The sequence below is a fragment of the Adiantum capillus-veneris genome, chromosome 29 (genome assembly GCF_014529385.1).
Source record: "Adiantum capillus-veneris isolate H3 chromosome 29, ASM1452938v2, whole genome shotgun sequence".
Taxonomy (NCBI): domain Eukaryota; kingdom Viridiplantae; phylum Streptophyta; class Polypodiopsida; order Polypodiales; family Pteridaceae; genus Adiantum; species Adiantum capillus-veneris.
Genome location: NC_140959.1, coordinates 19,807,141 through 19,827,918, shown reverse-complemented (window position 1 = coordinate 19,827,918; position 20,778 = coordinate 19,807,141). Strand labels below are relative to the sequence as shown.

At 41.0% G+C, this 20,778-nt stretch overlaps 1 protein-coding gene across 1 annotated transcript; it reads left to right on the top strand.

Annotated features, from left to right (window-relative positions):
- Nucleotides 1-8,589: 8,589 nt before the first annotated feature.
- LOC147418857 (cytochrome P450 78A11-like) lies at nucleotides 8,590-10,907 on the top strand. Its single transcript, XM_086505937.1, has 2 exons — nucleotides 8,590-9,789; nucleotides 9,921-10,907. The coding sequence occupies exons 1-2, from the start codon at nucleotides 8,719-8,721 to the stop codon at nucleotides 10,530-10,532; spliced, it is 1,683 nt and encodes a 560-aa protein (XP_086362063.1). The 5' UTR covers nucleotides 8,590-8,718; the 3' UTR covers nucleotides 10,533-10,907.
- Nucleotides 10,908-20,778: the final 9,871 nt, after the last annotated feature.

Below are 20,778 nucleotides of genomic sequence, written 5' to 3'. Positions count from 1 at the left end.
TTGGATTCCATAACCCATACAAGTGCCTAAAGGTTGGTAAAGAAGTCAGACTCCAAGTGAGCAAAGGCGCACATCTCAACAGTATACACATGGCGCATACATGAAAATCTAAGAGAGGATACACATGGGAGGAGCATAGATCTCTCTTCCCACCATATCATCTATCTATGAGCATCTCATTGATCATCTTATCTTTTTGATCATCTCATTTATTGGTCACAAAACTTTGTAGGGATACGAGTGCCATTAGTTCTTGTCCTCATAAAGTTTTGCTCCAATCAAAGTCTATCTTGTTGGCCCCCCTTGCCATATTTCACGAATTTGGGCCATATAAAACCCAATGATATATGGCCCAATGTAATTCCATATGGAAAGGGGAGGTGCAACAAAAAAAGCTTTAATGGTCACAATTCTTTGCGAGGGTGGGTTTGGGCCATATGGCAGCACACGACACATGGCCCAATTTGGTGCCATATGGCAGGGGAGACCGACGAGATGATACTTGACGGTTGCGGTGCCATTACTTCTCTTGCCTCTGCAAAAGTTTCACCACGACCAAAGTTTGTTTCATTAGCCCCCCTTTGTGTATGCCATTGATTTGGCCAATATGGCAACCCACCACATAAGACCCAATTTGGTGACATATGGCATGTGGAATTGATGAGATGGGCTTTTGGAAGTTGCACACATATCCCAAAAAAATCCTAATTTTGAAGAATTTCCAAGTTTTTTCAAATGAGATGCAATTGAATAGCATGCCATTCAATTGAATGAGATGCAATTTAATTGGCATAGTGCTATGTTTAGCTAAAGATCTACATATAGCTCCACCACTATGCCCACAAAAGTAAACTTTGCATCATATTGACTATTTTGGGCATTTTATTTTTGTATTGTTGAAAGAGTAAAAGTGAATAATTCGTACTCTCGTTGTTGTTCATTACTGTGGTTTTTTTTTTCATGAGTTTTGTTATTTCATAAAATTGTGGAGGACATATATGTTGATGTTTTTGAATAGAATTTGTCAATTACTTTCTCATTATTTATTTGGATTATATTCAAAAGGTTTTTATTACGTTAAATTGTTTTGATGCTTTTTAAACGTGGAGGTGTTTTTGGGAGAACTTGTTTACAACTTGCTCAAATAATATATTCTCTATATTTCTAGCATGAATATTTCACAAGTATGCTTGCACACACACTTTACCACAATAGTTCTAGCATGAATATTTGACAAGTGTGCTCAAATAATAGTCCCATGGTTAGCAAGTTAAAATCAATGTTTGGAGTAGAAATTAGTAATAAGAACTCTAAGGACCATATTCATATGTAATCTTTTTTTTTCTTTTTTCTTTTTTCTTTTTACAAAACTCGCAATTGTGAGTAAATTATATTAACCAACCCAAATAGTTACAAGGTCTTGTCATGCTCGTGTTGAGCCATGACATCATCCAAGGACAATAATTACATCGGCTATCACGGCAACCATCCCAACCAACTCGCCCCCTTATCCTTGATACATAAGGTCCATTATCCTGTTCTTCTGAGATCTTCTAATTACCGATAGCCAAGATTTTCTCATGTCCTAGGCATGCCCTCTGTTGACAACAAGGCACAAGTAGTCCTAGTCCAATCCTTCGAGTGTTGCTTGCGCCCGAGCGTCCATAGCTTTCTTGTATAATTTCTAAGGACCATATTCATATGTAATCTTAACAAACTCATATGTGCTAGTAGAGGTCCATGAACATGTGACAACATGTGACCTTAACAAACATAAAATTATGCTTTCCTTTGCTTTCTCTCATATGGCACATTTTTGTAGCACTCACAACGACTAATGAAATCATGTACTTTTGTAATGCTAATAGCCTTATGCTTATGGTCAACGACTACATCTTGGTGGTGAATAATCTTATCCTCTTGAGCAACTACCAAATGATATTTTGTCCTTTCTATCAACTGTGTTGATCACGATCTAAAGGGTAAAAAGGTTTCATGCTAAGAGTAGCTAGATAGTGGGACAAGAAAGGGATTGTCTTAAGTTGTAATCTTTGTGCTTTTACATGAAATTATATGCTTCCTAGATCCATTTAGCCATCTAAAAATGCTAATATGCATGATAATGACAAAACTCACCTTTTGTAAGTTGAACACAATAGTTGATTTGAGCGATTAAAAATCACAAACAAAATTGAACATTCGTTGTTATCATTAGCATCATTAAGTTCGAATTCAAGAATAGCAAGCCTTGATCCATGCAAAGCAAAGTATGACATGTAAATTTTTAGTATTTTTGCGAATGAGTCGCATTCATGTATTGAATCCAATCATCGCAAGCATTATATTTTGGAAATGAAAAGAAGTGCATGATGCAATCCTTTTGTTATGATTTTGATGTCTTTGATAGACAGCTTGCTTATCAAGAAGTAACGTACGAAGGAATTTTTTTTGGGGCCAGTTCTGCAAAAAACAGTCAGTGCTAACCAATAGCACTAAGTTGAAGAGCATCTTATGAAAATGACTCCATCTTGGTGTGAGCTTCGATAAAGCCTTTGATTAGGGTCTCAAAGTCATGTAGCATGCTCAGTTCAAGCATTTGGAACTAGTCCAATGTTCAACCTTCGAAAGCGAGACCAAAACCTTGCACTGGTACCTTGCACTAGTACAATTGGCTAGTTTGGTAACTATATGGAAGTTAGCTAGCATGTGAATGTTACTAAGTTTGTTCAAAACATAGTCAACTTACAAAGAACATCCTACATTTATAAAACAATAGGCAAGTTGCAAGCTTTGTTAGCCATTGAGTTTTTAATTTAACAAAAATACTTAGCTCAACCAAAAATCAAAGGTTTTGGGCTACAAATTTATTAGAAATTGGAACTTTCACAATTCTAGTAATATAGTAGTATTAGCAAGATTAGAAGCGTCCTTTGTGCTAAAATAAGTCTTTTAAGCTAAGTTTTCTAGCCTCTACAAAGAGCATAAAGATGTAGCTTTTTTGGCATGCACACGTGCAAACAATATCTTTAGTTTTAAAAGATAGTGGACTCAATTCAAACTCTTTTTTAGAATAGAGTAAAGTAGCTATGGCATAGCATAAACCCTCAAAATTTTCCACACTTGTGTCCTTTCAAAAAGCACTTCTCTTTAAAGTGAGATTGCCCAATCATGGGTGATGATAGCTCCTTTAAGGGTGATGCTTCACATCGGGGCTAGAAAAATATATCTTCCCTACCCGATGAAAAAATAAGGGCTAACTTGAAATTTTCCCGGTTTTTAGGTCAAAATTTGAAGCTTTTGCCGGTAATTATACTAAAACTTGTGTAATTTTCTCGGTTTTCTTAAAGGCAAGCTGAAAATCTAATCAAGATTTTAAAATTTCAAACAGTTAAAATACACTAGACCCCAGTTTTTTTCCAACACTGCTTCGCATTGTTCCTTAGGCTAGACCTCGAGCGCAAGAGAAGAGGTAAGATTAAGGCCCTTTCCAAGGACGCCTAAGTGCTTACAATTAAATTTTCTTTTGAGATACGCACATCTTTTTTTTGGTTATTTTTGTGACCGAAGCGTGCAAAGGTTACTTTTGTGAATAAACTTTGCAACTTTTCTCTAGAGTGCAAGTGTAAAGGTTATTTTTGTGAATAAACTTTTGTGAAGGGTGCAACTTTTTTAGTTACTAACAATAGTTGTGCCAAGTTTTTTAGTCACTAAGAATGACAAAACCACAAAGCAAATCTTCTTTTCCTTTGCAATGTAAAGCTCTTCCTACATGAAGCCACATAGTGATTGAATGTCTTTCGTAGCGCGGCACGCTATTATCTCAAATATGTATTTCGTAGCGTGGCATGCTATTATCTCAATATAATCAAAGTATGAATGATGTCTTTATTATATTGATTAGCCCATATTGGACTTGAGGAGGTTTAATAGCCGTTGAAATATGGATGCTATATTTTTTCATGTCTTTCACAAACAATAAGTGTCATCAAAAGAGAAGGTACAACATGCGAAAAGTGGGACGATACAAGGTTGGGGATTGCAAAGCAATAAACAACACCTTCTTTCCCATGTTGAATGTGACTAGTCTTTACTAGCTCTTTGCATGCTACGCCAACCTCGTATACATCTCAAAGAGCGAAAGGGAGGACATAATATTTGGGGAGTGTGTGGGTGGGTGGGTGGGTGGGTGGGTATCAATTCAAGGAAACTTACAACAAATAGGAAGAATGTTCCCATGTGTGAAATCAAGAGGATTAGCCTGGAAGCCGAATGTCCGAAGGAGGCTCTCAATAGACATGTTGCATCGAAAGGTCCAAGAAAAAAAGTCCAAGAAGGGGCAAGAACAATTGACAAGAGAGTAGCACTCAAAAGATTAGCAATCTTGTGCTTTGATACAAGAGAACCTTTGGATTTGTTGAGAATGTGATTGTAGTGGTCTTAAAAAATATAGTTTCAATTTAGAATGCCCAATTCAAGATGAGGCATAGGTTCCAAACCATTCCATGAATTGGACTTGATCAAGATTGTGCGGAACAAGAGATACATGTGGAAAAATCTAACACTCATAAGGCCTAGATGCAAATGGCTCTTGCGGATGTATGAGTTGATGGATGATGAATTCGAGAAAATCACAAACTTAAATACCTATAGCTTGGTGGAGCTAGTAGATAATAAATTTGAGCTATATGCTCTTATGGATCTAGGTGCTCAATGCAACTCCTTCAATATTGAAACATATCAATGTTTGGAAGGAGTGCAACTTGTTGGCAATCATGTTACTCTGATAGGATTCACTAAAGAATGGGTCAATACTATGCAAACACAGAATTCATGTACTTCCACCAAAGTACTCAAGATTGTGACTCATACTAGGGAAGGCCTAGACTAGGATACATCATGCACACTCACTACCAAATCCTTTTATTAGCTTCTTTAATGTCATCTCCATGGATATGACATCAACAATAACACTGTGACTCTAATATCAGTTGAATTGACATGGGGAGAGTAGCTTCTCAAGAGGTCATCCATTCCCCTACTATTCCTGCACATGCACGCACAACTCCAAGGTTCCACAATTTGGTCTAGCCATCCAAACTCCTTTTGCAATGCATCTAGAAAGACTGCTCTCTAAGCAATTTCTGACACCTACAATGTGCAAGCTGTCTCACTAAGATAAAACTCTATCTGAACCGAGGAACATAGCACACACGTCATAACGTATAGGATGCACCATTCGGCACATGCAATGTCAAACGCGAACCATCGATCAAGTGAACACAACCAAAATTTCGACTAGAGAATGTGTTGAACCACTCACGATGTGATGTGACATGGAAAACTTCATCCTCATCTAGCAACCTACGGGGAGAAGTGTCACCTCTCGAAGACAAGTAAGCAGAAGGAATGCTAAAGACAAACGTGGCATCAACGCCACTGGCATATGCATCCACGACTCTAGCATGTGTCAAAACCTCATTTGCATCACGCATAGATCTTCGATATTGCCTCATACGTCTGAAACAACAACTCCTAATGTGCCATGTGTGACTACAATGGCAACAACACAAGTATCGACAACTATGAAACTGTCGTCTCTCACGAGTCATCACTGTCGACTCAACTGTGACACCACACATGTCTGATGTCATAGGTGAATGTCAAAGTGGAAGATCAACTCGACCACTAGACAATCATGAAAACCATGTTCAACCACATCAAAACCGATGCTCGCATATGGATAAAAGAGCCCCACAATCTAGATGTGCAAGCATAAACATCGTCACTAAACGAAGTGAGTCAAATCTAGGACAATCAGCCATGTACGCAAGTAGTGAGCAAACACGCTCAAAACACATCCCACAAGAAAACTAATTGCAAATATATTTGCCAAAGGTCCACAAAACCTGTAAAGCTTGGGACTACGTGTAATCTGTAGCCACACGAGCTTATGCAACTAACCAAACCTATAAAAATGGGAGTCAAACTCGACCACTAAACAATCAGACAGTAAATTGTAGAAACGCTCAAGGCAAGGCAAGAAATTGGGAAAAATTTGACAAAGTTTTTTCCCAAAACTAAGTAAAACTCAAAAATCTCACCAAAACCGCGTAAGGCATGAATAGACATTGATAAACAAATCCACATATGGTATATATACATGACCTACCAAAAACCTAACAGACTCGCTCACTCTTAAACAAGTGACTCTATGGACGACTGCACCTGACCAAAAACCTTGTAAACATGTGGATCCGTCACACGCGAGCTATACTTAGCTCACGTTGTATCCACATATGCATATATAGCATAAACTGCACAAAACCGTACTAAAAAACTCTCTGGAATGAGCCACACAATCATACATGAACACTACCTGTGCCGCATAATCTGCACTCAAAAAAATGCGTAACCTATGAGCAAAACGCCTAGAACCACACTACCTCATCGATTGATAAACTCATCAACTGAAAACCAAACACAGAGAACAACCAGCGCCTATGGTCGTAGACGCCATCCCATTATTATGCTTGCTCGTGGAAAAAAATTCACTCCCGAATGGTCCGTCAGAGCTGCTATGCATCAATGTGTCACCAAAGTAGAAAAATGGAGAACCAAACCAACCGAATGCTAAGATAATGCGGAGCCAAGCTGCTTTAGATGCGGGTTAGAGGATAGCCGATGTCACTCTCTCGATTTGTCTCGAAGCTTTTACACTTTGCAAGCACATGCATCGATCGCCACAGCTCTGATACCATTTGAAGGTATTGTATGAGAAATGCGTACGTGCACGATGCAGTGTGGGACACGGAAGAGAAGAAGAAGAGTGCACGGTTGTGTGGGTGGAGCAAGTCTCTAGAATGAGGAGTCCCCTTATTCATTATGTATATACATAAATAATGGTTAGTGGGTGGACGGATGGACGATCGGACACCAGCACAACACCTTTACCCAAACATTACTTAATACATATTTTTTTGTTTTTGTTTTCTCATGCTGTCAAGATTAGATGAGGTTTAAAAATAAAGAGAATCTCATGAACATATATTGACACAAACTAATGCTTAAAAACACACAAAAAAGTTTTAACACACAACAAAACCATATAAAACTTTATATGTAAAATAGCGATATACTAACTTCAACGTAAGGGGATAATAATTACCTTATACAAATAAAAAATAAGAGATTTTCTAAGACTCAGCTCCCAAATGACATGTCCTTTTTTATAAAAAGTGGATCCTCCAATAACCAACTTGCAAACGCTCTTAGAGGTGACCCCCTTGAGGTGGCACATTGCAATGACAACATGTTTTTCTCTATGTTTGCAAGTGAGAGTTACAACACGCTCTCTGGCTAAGAATGATATCTCTCTTGTAGAACTTCTTCATTCCTACCTTTTCCATGTTGCAAACTTTCTTTGACTTACTTCTTCGCATACATACGTGTATACATACCTAAATTTTTACACACGATTATTCTCGATAAGTTTTTTTTTTTTTTTCCCGTCCATGCTCAGCACGAGCCATGGAGCTCATACACAACGGATACTGTCGCAATCCGACCACATACGGCCGCGCATGTGTGTGTGTGTTTTTAAGCATTAGTTTATGACATAAACATAAACTGTTCTTATCGAGATGTATTATGAAGGGAAGAAAAACCCATAAAAATACTAGAAGCCCTGCTCTCTCTCTCTCGGCGTGAGAGAGAGAGAGAGAGAGAGAGAGAGAGAGAGAGCAAGCAAGGCTTCTAGTGTATGTACCCACCCATATATACACACATAGATAGAAACTCACATACATATATATATACATTTATACACACACACAAAATAAATAAATATATGCATACATGGGTATATATTTATATACTCAAATTTATGTTCTATATTTGTAGCAATACACACCCACATATCTATCTATGTATGTGTCTACACATACATGTGTGTGCGTGCATGCGCGCCTACGTATAATACGTATACACATTTACATAAAGATACAAACTTTGAAATTTGCCTCTCAATCTCAAGATAAGAGGTGGCAAACTACTTTGGGGGAAAAAACGAATGATTTGAGTCACCTTCAATAGCCTTTTCAATCCTACCTTTAGACATTACTGTACAAATGGTCATCGCGTTTCTACTCCTCGAGGGGGGAAAAAAAAAATCCCCGCGTCTCTGCGGGGATGGTGCCAGTAGTAAGGTCATACCTGTGAGAAAATAGCCACAAGCTTTTATTCAAATAGAAAATTTGTGTCCAAGTGTCGCTTTTGTTGGCTTCACGTTTTTGAAAAGGGGAAAAAAAGGCAAATTCCTGTAGAGAAAGAGGGTAAACTCTATGAGCTCATGCTTATCCTATCTAGCCTTTACGTTTAGAGAAAATGGTAACTGTGAGATTCCATATGGGGTAACCAAATGGTAAAGATAAGGTGGAACGTAGGAATTTTAACTAAAGGGCATGGAATAATAGGCAATGTGTGTGTGTGTGTGTGTGTGTGTGTGTGTGTGAGAGAGAGAGAGAGAGTGTGTGTGTGAAGTGTGTGTGTGTGTGTGTGTGTGTGTGTGTGTGTGTGAGTGAGAGAGAGAGAGAGAGCGCACCTATAAAAGCCACCCCCCCCTCCCCAAGGGTTTCAATATCTCTCAACTTCAAAGACAAAAGAACAGATTTTCAACCCAAGAGCAAACCCACAAAGACAAAAGAATTCTCACCTGCAAACATGGCCTTCCAAGCTCTCTCCTCAGCTTCAACATGCACCCCCTTCACTCACCACTCTACTCTTCTCCTTCACTTGCTCTCTTCATTCTCATTGTCTTCGTCGCCCAAATTGCTCTCCCTCGCCACTTTCTCGTTTTTGCTTCTTGCATTATGGTTCCTTGTTGCCCTCATCACTTGGACTCACCCTGGAGGCCCTGCCTGGGGCAAGAACAGCCTGCTCTCCAAGCCCACCTCACTGCCCCCCATCCCCGGCCCCCGTGGCCTCCCTTTCTTCGGCTCCCTCCTCACCTTCGCTGGCCCACGCGGCACTTGCGCTCATCGCCTCCTTGCTTCCCTCGCTTCTCTTCACAAAGCCCGCTCCCTCATGGCTCTCAGCTTGGGCTCCACCCGTGTCGTCATCTGTAGTGAGCCGTCCGTCGCTCGCGAGATACTCTGCAACTCTGCATTTGCTGAACGCCCCCTCACACAATCAGCTCGCCAGCTTCTCTTTGGTCGAGCCATTGGATTCTCGCCTCGAGGCAATCATTGGCGCAATCTGCGACGTCTATCCGCATCCCATCTTTTCTCCCCTCGCCGCCTTGCAGCCCAAGAGCATATGCGTCAGAAGGACTGTGCTTCGATGCTAGACGCCATAGCTGAAAAGCTTCCAAGGAGCTGCTTGCAGGAGGTGAGGCCCTACTTGCAGCATGCAGCTTTGAATAGCATCATGGCGACTGTCTTCGGCAAGCGGTATGCATTTGCTGAGCTAGATGCTCGGGGTGGTGAGGCTTATGGCGTGCAGAGAATGGTGCGCGAAGGCTTCGAACTTTTGGGTGCATTCAACATGGCTGATCATTTGCCTCCTGCATTTGAGAGCATCGACCCCTTGAACATACGCCAACGTTGTGAGGCGCTTGTGCCCAAAGTCTTTGCATTTGTGCAAGGGATCATTGATGAGCACCGGAGGCGCAATGGCACATCACCATCATACTCTGAGCAGCAAATGAGGGATGAGGGTGACTTTGTAGATGTGCTTCTCGCATTGCAACAAGAGGAGAAGCTCTCTGACTCCGACATGGTTTCCATTCTCTGGGTAAGCCACCGGCCCTTGATGCCTAATCGTGCATTCTTGCATTGTAAATGCCTCACAAAAACATAGACTTACTTCATGGATTAATCATAACCATTCAATTAATCTGATTGCATCCGCCGTCCTGAATGCAGGAGATGATCTTCAGAGGCACAGATACCATGGCCATCCTCACAGAATGGATCTTAGCAGAGCTTGTACTCAATCCACATATCCAAGTAAAGTTACATGCGGAAGTGATGGCGACCCAAAGAGATGGATGCGAGCTGCGTGATGTCGACATAGCACGCATGCCATACTTACAAGCGGTGGTGAAGGAGGCCCTGCGGATGCACCCACCAGGGCCACTCTTGTCATGGGCAAGGCTGGCCGTGCATGACACGGTAGTGGGGGGGCACAAGGTGCCAGCGGGGACGACTGCGATGGTGAACATGTGGGCGATTACGCATGACAGGAGGGTGTGGGCAGAGGCGGAGAGGTTCAAGCCGGAGCGCTTTGTGGAGAGCGAGGGGGGGGAGAATGTGGATGTGCGAGGCAGCGACCTGCGATTGGCGCCATTCGGGGCGGGCGCGCGAGTCTGTCCAGGCAAGGCGATGGCGATGGCGATGGTGAACCTGTGGGTGGCCAGGATTGTGCAGCGCTTCCACATGAGCGAGCATCCTCTGCATCGCGTGCAGCTCTCCGAGGTTCTCAAGCTTTCCTGCGAAATGGAGGTTCCTCTCCGTGCTTGCTTCACCCCTAGGTAGATTAATAGCACCACTATTGCCCTCTTTTTGTCATGGGTTAAGGGAACTCCCAACCTCATCAACTCACCCAACTTAACCTTTAGGGTTTGAACTCCCAACCTCATCAACTCACCCAACTTAACCTTTTCCACGGTTTTGAACCCACGACCCACAGCGGCACATATTCACACCCTCAACCCTCAACTTAGAGAGAGTTTCCCTCTTTTTAAACTTAACCTCTGCAGAGTGACTTGCTTATCTTGACCCAGATATTTAGAGAGACATCATCAGTGAGAGAATTATCCCACTTTTCCTATGTACCCCAATTTTCCTTGTTGTTGAGTTATGTATCTGCATTTTTCCTTCTTGTTTAAACAAGTATCTCTTTTTTTCTTTTTCTTTTTTGCAAAACTCACAATTGTGAGTGAATTATATTTATCAACCCAAATAATTACAAGGTCTTGCCATGCTCATGTTCAGCCATGACGTAATCCAGGGACCATAATTACATCGGCTATCAGGGCAGCCATCCCACCCAACTCGCCCCCGTATCCTTGATACATAGGGTCCCTTCTTGTTTAAACAAGTCTTAAATCTAATTTTCATGAGCAGTAAACCATCACATTACACAAATTGCACGTAAATAAAACCATTGAGTGTTGATCATTTCTGTGTGGAGTCTATCTATCGATGTCTATGAACGTAGTAACCCAATAGTCTTATCATGCTTAAAACAAATCAATATTGTGTACATAGCATTACATCTAACCCACACGATAACCCTTAGTATTGTGCGCAAAAATATCTATATGAGCTCTCTCCCTATGGCATAGCTATCCCCTTCAAATTGCAAAATTTTGTGTTGTGTACTCTTGAGTTTCTTCATCTCCTTCACATGCATGTGTGTTCTTGCAGCCCTCAACCCAACACTATTATCAAAGCAAGCTGAAGCTTCCAAGGTTCTAATGCCCTCAAGTTTGGTCTCGACAAAAAGGGATGGGCTTTGGTAAAGCATTACAACTTCGAATAAGCTCATAGAGCTAAGCCATGCCATTATTTTGGATGGACAACGTTTGAAGCTTCATCTTTTCTATGTGAGATACACAAAAGAGATTCTGTCCTTTTTGTGTAAAATAATTTTTGTTGCTCATTTATGCAAGATAGGCACTTGTCTACTTTGTTTGGGTTCTTGTAACTACAAAAGTTGCACCATGTCGAGTCAAGGGACAAGGCTAAAAAGTTTTTGTTGAGGATTTATTGGATGGTAGCACGTACCCATTACAATGCAACATGCATTAGGGGAAGCTTGAGGTCATTTTTTAGCCTTTTAGTGTGTGTGTATATATATATATATATATATATATATATATATATATATATATATATATATATATATAGATAGAGAGAGAGAGAGAGAGAGAGTTCTCTCAACCAATAAGAGGATGGATTCTATTATGGAATGTTTATTTTAGAAATTGCTAATGAATTTCTACAATGGCATTTAGAGACCACCTGGGGTGACTTTCAAATCCATGGTTGTTTTACCTTAAGAAAATCTCTTTCACTTGCCAAAACCAATTTTGAATCTTCCTGATTCCCTCTTTTGAGGAGTTCTTGCTTCCTTCTCTTCCTGCATCTCCCTCTTCCCTCTTTTCTCATTATTATGCTTGTCATTTTCTTCACGCCATGAATTCTACCCAATTCAAGTACAACTATTGAATACATCACCACTTATGACACACGAGACAAATAGAATAGGTGGATTCCAATACCAATAACCAAGGGAAATTGAATAATCACGCAGTTGAATAGAAGAAAGATTACTTCCACAAGAAATAAAATTTTGCCATCCTAGAAGGAGGAGTAAAGGATTTCACGGTTTTAAGAGGTACGAGGATACTCAAACAAGAGTAAATGATTTCAAGCTTTCTTGAGGTAGGAGGACAGTTAAGGAAGTCTTACTACAACAGGTGTATATCCGCAAAGAGATTCATCTCCATCTTGTGAGCTCCCATCTTCCTTTTCACCATCCAAACAGAAAGTGAATCACTACATGCACTTGTTATTGGGTTGTTCTTTGTAGTTGTATTTTGGTTGCTTTTAGAACTTTGTATTTTTTGTTGTGATAATATGCTCCACACAGACCTAGGGAATGTGTCATATAAATTCTAGGTGTTTGGTATTGCTTCATCGGAGAGAATCTCTACAAGGGGAGGACTAATGGGTCTCTTGTAGAGAATAGAATATCCTTTTATGACCAATTCTATGTTCCACCTTCCTCCTGTAGGGATAGGGATAGTGTCTCCAAGCTTGCTCTGCTCAACTTTAGGAGTGGACAGTGGCACGTTGAAGCACAAGTGAAAGCTATAGGTGCAAGTACTTTTATGAAATTGAGAAATATATTTAAGCCCAAATTTGCAAGCGAACCAAGTAGAATAACAATATCTATGCATGTCATTGTGTTTGTGGACTTCCTTGCCAAGGCACAAATCAGATTGTCTACAACAATGCTCTTGACCAAGTGTTTAGACAAAGAAAATATTCTAAAGTGTGTATATGAAGGTTAAGAAGAAAAGACAATGAATGGAGTCATTTACAAAGTGCAACTTAACTCCATTTCCTACAAGTATATGATCCCTACCCATTATTAGTGGCATTATGAGGATGGTCAATTAGCCCCTCTTGCTCAAAATTTGTATGTTGATGTTGAGAACCCCATACAAGACATTGATATATGGCTGCATAACAAGCACCTGAAAATTTTGAAGATAAGGACCATTTATTAGGCTGCCTACATCTTTTAACTTTCATATACATGTTGCAACAAGGTATGTAAATATGATCCTTTTGGTGTTTTATTTTTTTGTTAGTGAGTAGCATAGTCATGTGTTTTACTAAGGCCCTTATGGCTGGTAGGTCCCAAGAAGAAATGAAAAGAAGATCTTGCGGAAGAATGTACCAGAGGACATTGTACATGGATCCTAATCTGGAGTTCTCAACACTTTAGTACCAACAAGAGGCATTTTGTGAATCTTTAATTAGAATCAACTTGCTTTAGGCATAGATTCACCTTAGCATAGGTTACATTTTTGAGTAACCAAGCATCATTTCCACATACAAATTCAAATTAGCATGCTTATAACCATAATTAAGGAGAAGATTATTAACATATGATGACACAAGATTGAGGGTCAAATTTTATAAGGTCGATCCCCTTTAAAAGGATTTTCATTACTCATGCAACTCTCTTTGTAGCAAAGAGAATACATAGGGTCATGGAGTCTAAAATCTCCATGACCCAAGCAACTTAGTGGCTCTCTTGATCATCCGATATCATTCCCCTCTTCTTGAAAACAATGAATAATCAATACAAGTATGTTGTAGAGAAAACGAGTGGAATCTTCAGAGCTTTGGTTGTGAGCTTGATAAGAAGAAGCTCTTTAGCATAGTAGTATATGGGATATTATTGGAGGTTCTTGAAATTTCAGACAGTCTCTGATAGTTATATTAGATGACCTTTGTAATCTTAAAATTTATGTCATAATAACTAATATCTAATTCTCCTAAATGATTTTCTCATGTTAAATTGATCATTTAATATGGGGAAGTGTCAGGGGAAAAAAAGCTAGAATATTGGTTAAGATGGTAGACCGGCCATAGTAGAGATCCAAAGGAGGGAAAATAGGGATCCAAAGGGGGGGCCATCTACAAAAGAGCAATGTGCAACAATGGGCTTAAAAGACCCTAAGGTTCAGCCCATTAAGACTTCCAAAATGCTAAGGTTCCAAAATTCAAAGGTTGTGTCCAAAGGTCAAACATTAGGGAAATTGGATGCTTTGTGTGTGTCCCAAAAGTCTTCATGCATCCCTACATAGGAGGGGGCGAGCCCTAGTTGTAGGAGATGAGAGAGAAACTCACACACACACACACACACACACACACACACACACACACACACACACACACACACAAGCTCCCTTTACACAAAGGGAATGAGGGACACATGTCAGCTCCCTAGCAAAGGGTACTCAAATCCTATTGGATGGTCTTAGAGGTAGACCAAGGAGAATTAGGCTAGAGTAAATCTAGTTGAATCAATTTTAAAACACTTAATAAAAGAACCAATATGAATTAATCTCTCTAGAAGACTATTGGACAGTCTCCCAAGGGCTCCAATGAGCATTCAGTAGCCCAATGGCTTACCTGATTCCTATTGGCCAGGAGGCAATGGGGTCCAATGAGAGTTTAGTTGCATTTATTATTTACCTAAAGCTCTCGCAAAAGGGGAAAGGGGGACACATGTCATAAGGCTATCACCTATGATGCTTGATTTCCATTGGCTGAGGCTGGGGAGGTCCAATAGGATGTGAGCATGAGCAAATAGCAAGAGGGGTCGACCAAGAGAGAGAGAGAAAGAGAGGGGGCTGATTTTTCAAAGGATTATTGACTTACACACACACACACACACACACACACACACAATCAATGTGTGAAGCAAGAAGATTCTCTCTCTCCTTCTCAAGCTTTAATGGAAAGCTTACCACCTACTACAAGCTTGTGAGAAGGGAGGCCTACACCAACAACTCTTGGCTTTGTGATGCAAATCCAACCAAGAGCCAAGCTTCAATGCATGCTCATCCCCTCTACCATGCTAATTACTAAGCTAATCTATGCCAATATGAGTGATTATGTGAGGAGATGTACATCTTTCTCGTAAGACTACTCCTTCTTCCTCTCAATCTACTCTCATACCCCGCTAGCTCTCACCATCTTCGAAGGTGTGTGAGGTCTTGGGTCTGAGACTGTGAGGGAATTGATGTTGTGTTTGATAAGTGTTGTGCTTAGTGCTTGAAGTTTCCATCTTCATTGTACGAGCTAGTATTGAAGGAACACAAAGAATTGTATTGTAAAATGTCTCTCTTGATGGGAGAAACCATAATACAAAGCCTTTTGGAGGGGGGACCGGCTCCATGCAAATCCGGTCCTCAACTGTTGTCAATTGCTTAATTTCTCTCTCTTTTGAAGTATTGTTCATGCTATCTAACTAGGTGTTATGATTTTTGCTGCTCTCTCCACCCAAGCACTCTTCTTATTCTCATGAGGAATCTATTCTAATGAAATGCTCACTATGTTCATGCTATTTTTCGTTACATACAGGTTACTAGGCCATTAAACGTTACATTGGTATCAGAGCACAAGGTTTTTGTTTTCTTGCTCAAGAAGGGAGGTCCTCAAGCTAGCTATAAATGGTTGATATTATTAATTGCATGTGAGTAAGTAGAATAGGGATTTTTCAGCACATTGTTGTGTGTCGGATTTGAGCACTTTGACATGATGGACTAGGGTTTTGGGGCGTTCCGAACGCGACGGCGCTGTCCATTTTGCCAAATTCCTCACTGTTTTTTTGTTGTTTTGACTGTGTAAGTTTCTACTATGAGCGAAGCTTCTGCTCCAATTTGTGATTGTATCTGGCATATATTACCCATATTGTGTGAGCTATTTGCCCCATTGGTGTTCGCCCAAGCTCAATTGTACCTAAACATCAGAAATTCTCCTTTTTTGAGCTGAGTTTGTGTGTGTGTGTGTGTGTGTGTGTGTGTGTGTGTGTGTGTGTGTGTGTGTACCTCTCTGTGTGGAGTGGGCAAATGGATAGTCTCTCTCCTGTCACTCCATCGGTGTGTTCCCTATCTCAACCAGGTGGGTTGTGTAAGCTGAGTGGTGCCCCATAGTGTGTGTGTGTGTGTGTGTGTGTGTGTGTGTGTGTGTGTGTGTGTGTGTGTGTGTGTGTGTGTGTGTGTGTGTGTGTGTGTGTGTATCATCCCAAGAGTGTGTGTCGGGTCATTATAGAGGCGTTGTGTGTGTTTCCATCCCGCTCACATTCTTTTGGTGCCCCCACGGAGGATCTTCTTTGAGTAGCTTTAGCTTCAGGATTACAGGTTGCAGATTACAGGTTACAGGTTACAGGGACAAGTACAGGTACAAGTGATTCACACAGGTACAGGTAGCTGGAGTAGAGTGATCCACTGACAATGGAAGTCACTTGCAGTTGCCATGGGTATGCATCACTTGGCGCCTGTTTGAGTGCATTGCCTTGTATTGTACGTTACTTGTGGACACTGCCATTGTACGCCTTTGTGGAGCCATACTTGGTTTTATTTGGCAGTCCAATCCATTTCTGAGACTTGTTCTGGAAGACAGTCATTTCTAAACTTGACTATACGAGATTTGCATAAGCTTTCGTGAGAGGGTCGATAGCATGAGGTTTTATTGAGCTGGGAGATTCTCAAATGTGAGATCCTTTCGGTGATACAGGTGGCTGGAGTACCCTTTTCGTGACCTCGCCATAGGCTATGTACTAGTGATTCCTACTTGATGCTCGGGTTCTATTGTTGTCAGGTTATGCATACATATACAGTCTATATTTTGGGTTCTCACTGCTCTACTTCTGGGGAAACTCTGCCAAAATTTCTCCAAGTTATGATGGCTGGTTTTTTGGTCTTTTGAGCCATTTATGCTGTTATGCTGCTGAAATTCTGGCAAAATTAGAGGATAAGTCAGATGTGCCTTCTTGAGAGCTGCATGGTTGGCTTTAATGGATGATCAAAATGGACCTCAATTCACTCCTTTTCATTTAACACAAAGAATCCAGATAAATGTTCATGTGTCCAGGAAGATTTTTTTCCAGCAACGCATAGTCTTTATGTTCGGACCAACAAGATTAAGAGAGATATTGGAATGTCCTTTGCCTGTTGTAATTCCGATGAATAACTATGAAAACTCATTTGATGTGCATGTGTTTGTCCTTATCTAAAGACAAGCTCCATTGCAGTTCTAGGGATTAAGTCAGTCAAAAGTTTTGGGTTCTTGCATGTGTTCGAAGGGGTTCTCAAAGCATCGTAACTTAGGTAGCAATGGCTTTCTCTTATTTGGAATTGTGATGAAGATGTGGAAGACTGTTTGGAAAAGATGGAGGTTGCCTGCATTAGCAACCAGATCCATGACCCGACACAGATGTTACGTCTTCTCCAAATATGTTTGAAGAGTGATGCACGAGTTTGGTCCAAAGCATTTGAAGAGGAGTTGTGTGTGGTTGATCCACCTGTAAGATTGCGTTGGGACAATCTAAGGCATGGATTTGAAGTGGAGTTTGTGAAGACAGAAGATCCTAACAAAGTGTGGCAAGAAGTACAAGGTTTGGTGCAAAAGGAAGGTGAGCCAGTAGATGCGTACATACGTAAGTTTTCATTGGCATGGGAGCGGATGTGCAAGGCCTTAGCACCACAAGTACCCCCACCTGACATGATGAAGAAGGACAGATTCTTGGCTGGTCTTTGGGAGAATATACATTGGAGAGTGGAGGTAAAGAATCCTAGATCATATGAAGATGCATTGGAGGTAGCAAGGAGCAAAGAGTGCAAGCTGAGGAAAATGAGACAGCTAGGAGTAGAGTCTTTGCCCATGAGGTCTGAATTTCAGCCTATGGACTCTTTACAAGGTCGCATGCCAGGGATTCATCATGAACCAGTGGTTTATGTTACTCCTCAAGTTATGCCAGTAGTGGTCACTACAACAGTGCAAGATGATGGGCTAAGGCAAGACATGAAGCAAGTGGTAGATTTAATGAAGAATCTCGGTCTCAACCTGCTAGGTAATGTGGGAAATAATCAAGGTCGGGGGAGGTTTGCAAATTAGCCAGGAGGTGAAGAAAGACCCAGGAATGGTGCTAGAAAAATCAATGGTAGAGTCTGGAGATAGATGCCCACATGTTATAATTGTGGAGAGTTGGGACATATCAGCCCGCAATGTGATAAGCCACCAAGGATGGGGGGAGACATGTATCCATTTCCAAGACAGGTGCTAACTAGGTCCAATGATTATGGCATTGAAATTAAGGGAGAAGAAGGAACCAGTGGATTAACCTAGGAGGAAAAGGGAAAGACAAAAGTGATAAGTGGTCACCTTGGAGAAGGCATCAAAGCTGGAGGATACATAAGTGATGCCTATTGGGAAGAGGAAAGACAAAAGTTATAAGTGGTCACCTCGGAGAAGGCATCAAAGCTGGAGGATACATTAGTGATGCCTATTGGGAAGAGGACCATAGAGGACAAGGAAGGAAGAAGTGCCCTAGGTCCTAGTAAGAAGAAGGGAAAGAACCATGAAGGTGAGGATGTCAAGGCCAAGAGGAAAAGGAGGGCTCATCGCAAGTTTCATGTTTCAGATTTTCCACTAGGGGATGGGCAATTAAGCTATGACTTGAAGGAGGATTTGACAAGCAGGAAAGCAGATGTTACTTTTGGTCATCTTATAGAGATGGTGCCTAAGCTAAAGCGATAATGGAAGAGGATGGTTAACCCAATGGAGAAAGAACCAGAGAGAGGTTCAGTGAAGGTGTTGGTGATGGATGAGCTACCAGACATTTGCCCAATAGTAAATGTGTGGCATAAAAGAAAAAATCTGGGACAAGGTTATGTTGATGGTGGAGCCCAAATATGTGTCATAACACACTCATGTGTTGAAAAGATGGGTCTTACAACGACTGGGGTGTAAGGCTTTCGGATCAGATTGGCAAACAATCAGAAAGTAAAATGTTTGGGTGTTGTAAAGAGCTTAGAAGTGGAGGCGTATGATGCAAAGGCAGCGGTTGATTTTCATGTGATGCCAACGGGGTTGGGAGCATATCCTATTATACTGGGCAAACCATGGTTACGTGCAATGGGAGCTGTTCGAGATTGGAGACATGGTACAATTAGCCTCTATGGAAAGACAGGTGCCAAGAAGCTATATAATATGGACACAAGGAAACGATTGGAAGATCCTTATGAAGATGAAGATGAGTCTAGCAATGAAAACTATTCCACAGTGACTGACGAGGACAGTGATAGTACTACTAGCAGTGATGAGGATGTTGATGTTGCATTTCTTTTGATGGACAAAGAAATCCAAGAGTTTGGTTTAGTTGCATTTGCAAATGAGGTTGAAGATGAAAGTAAAGTGCCTTATGAAGTCATTGAAGGTTTTATGCAAACTAAGGTTGAATTGTCAAAGAAGCAGGAATTGATGACACAAATGATCAGTGGAGACCTCTCAACTATGGAGAAGGAGATATATTTGCACATGCAGGTCTATGCAAAAGTAATTGATGGTTTTCTTGATGCAAAGTTGATATATGGCTTCTCTACAAGTTTTCCTTGGGAACCAAGTGGAAGCTTGATTAAGCTTTTTATGCAAGGAATGCCAAGTGTTTTTGTGTGGGATCCAGGTGGAATGAGCATCTACTAGTGTTGCTGCTGAGCATGAATGCTCTAGTAGGCTAGGGGATGGGAAAATTATGTCAGGAGTTTTTTGGAAGAAGTGATTGCGCATATGTATATACACATGCATGTTGCAAAAAATAAAGAATTGCCCATTTTCTAGAGCCATGTGGTTACGTGGGGCCCACATGTGTATAGGTGGACAGCATGTACATAGTGCATTGATTTTCACTATCACCGGTATCAGTGTGTTTTTTCTATAATAATGAGGAGTTGGTATGTTACAAGATTGAGCACCCTCCTATTGTAGTGGTTAGCTACAATTGGGATAACTGGCGTAATGGTTAATTATGTGCTGTCTATTTATTTTACTAATTGAGTTGATGATGATTTTGTAGAGTGGAATGCGGGGAGTTGATGAAGAGGCGACGACAATTACTCTTGGCCATTTTATATTTGCACAATATCTTAGAACATCATTGCAATAAGCCACTACGGCTCTGTAAATAGTTGTAGTGGGAACTCCCCTTATGGGTCATGCAAGAACTAATGAGCTTCACTCCCCTTATGGGTCATGCACATTCACAATGCCTTTCACATTAGTCTTTTACGCCCATTCCGAGGATCCCTACCTACACACCGCATTTATGAAGACCCACCTTCACTTATAGACCAAGAAGAGCAACTCATCCCTGATAAAATAGTTGACCATGAGATCACCACTACACGCACTGGAATGGTTTATCACCGTTACCTTTTGACTTTCAAGGGCCACCCTAGAGAGGATGCCAAATGGATGCCTGAAAACTTTTTCCGCAACTTTCCCGACCTTCTCCACACTTTCCATCACTCACAGTCCAGTTGATTTCTCTATTGAGCAACTGAGCACAGTTGCTATCCCTGGTGGGAGGGATGTTACGAGATTGGGCACCCTCCTGTTGTAGTGGTTAGCTGCAATTGGGATAGCTGGCGTAATGGTTAATTATGTGCTGTCTATTTATTTTACTACTTGAGTT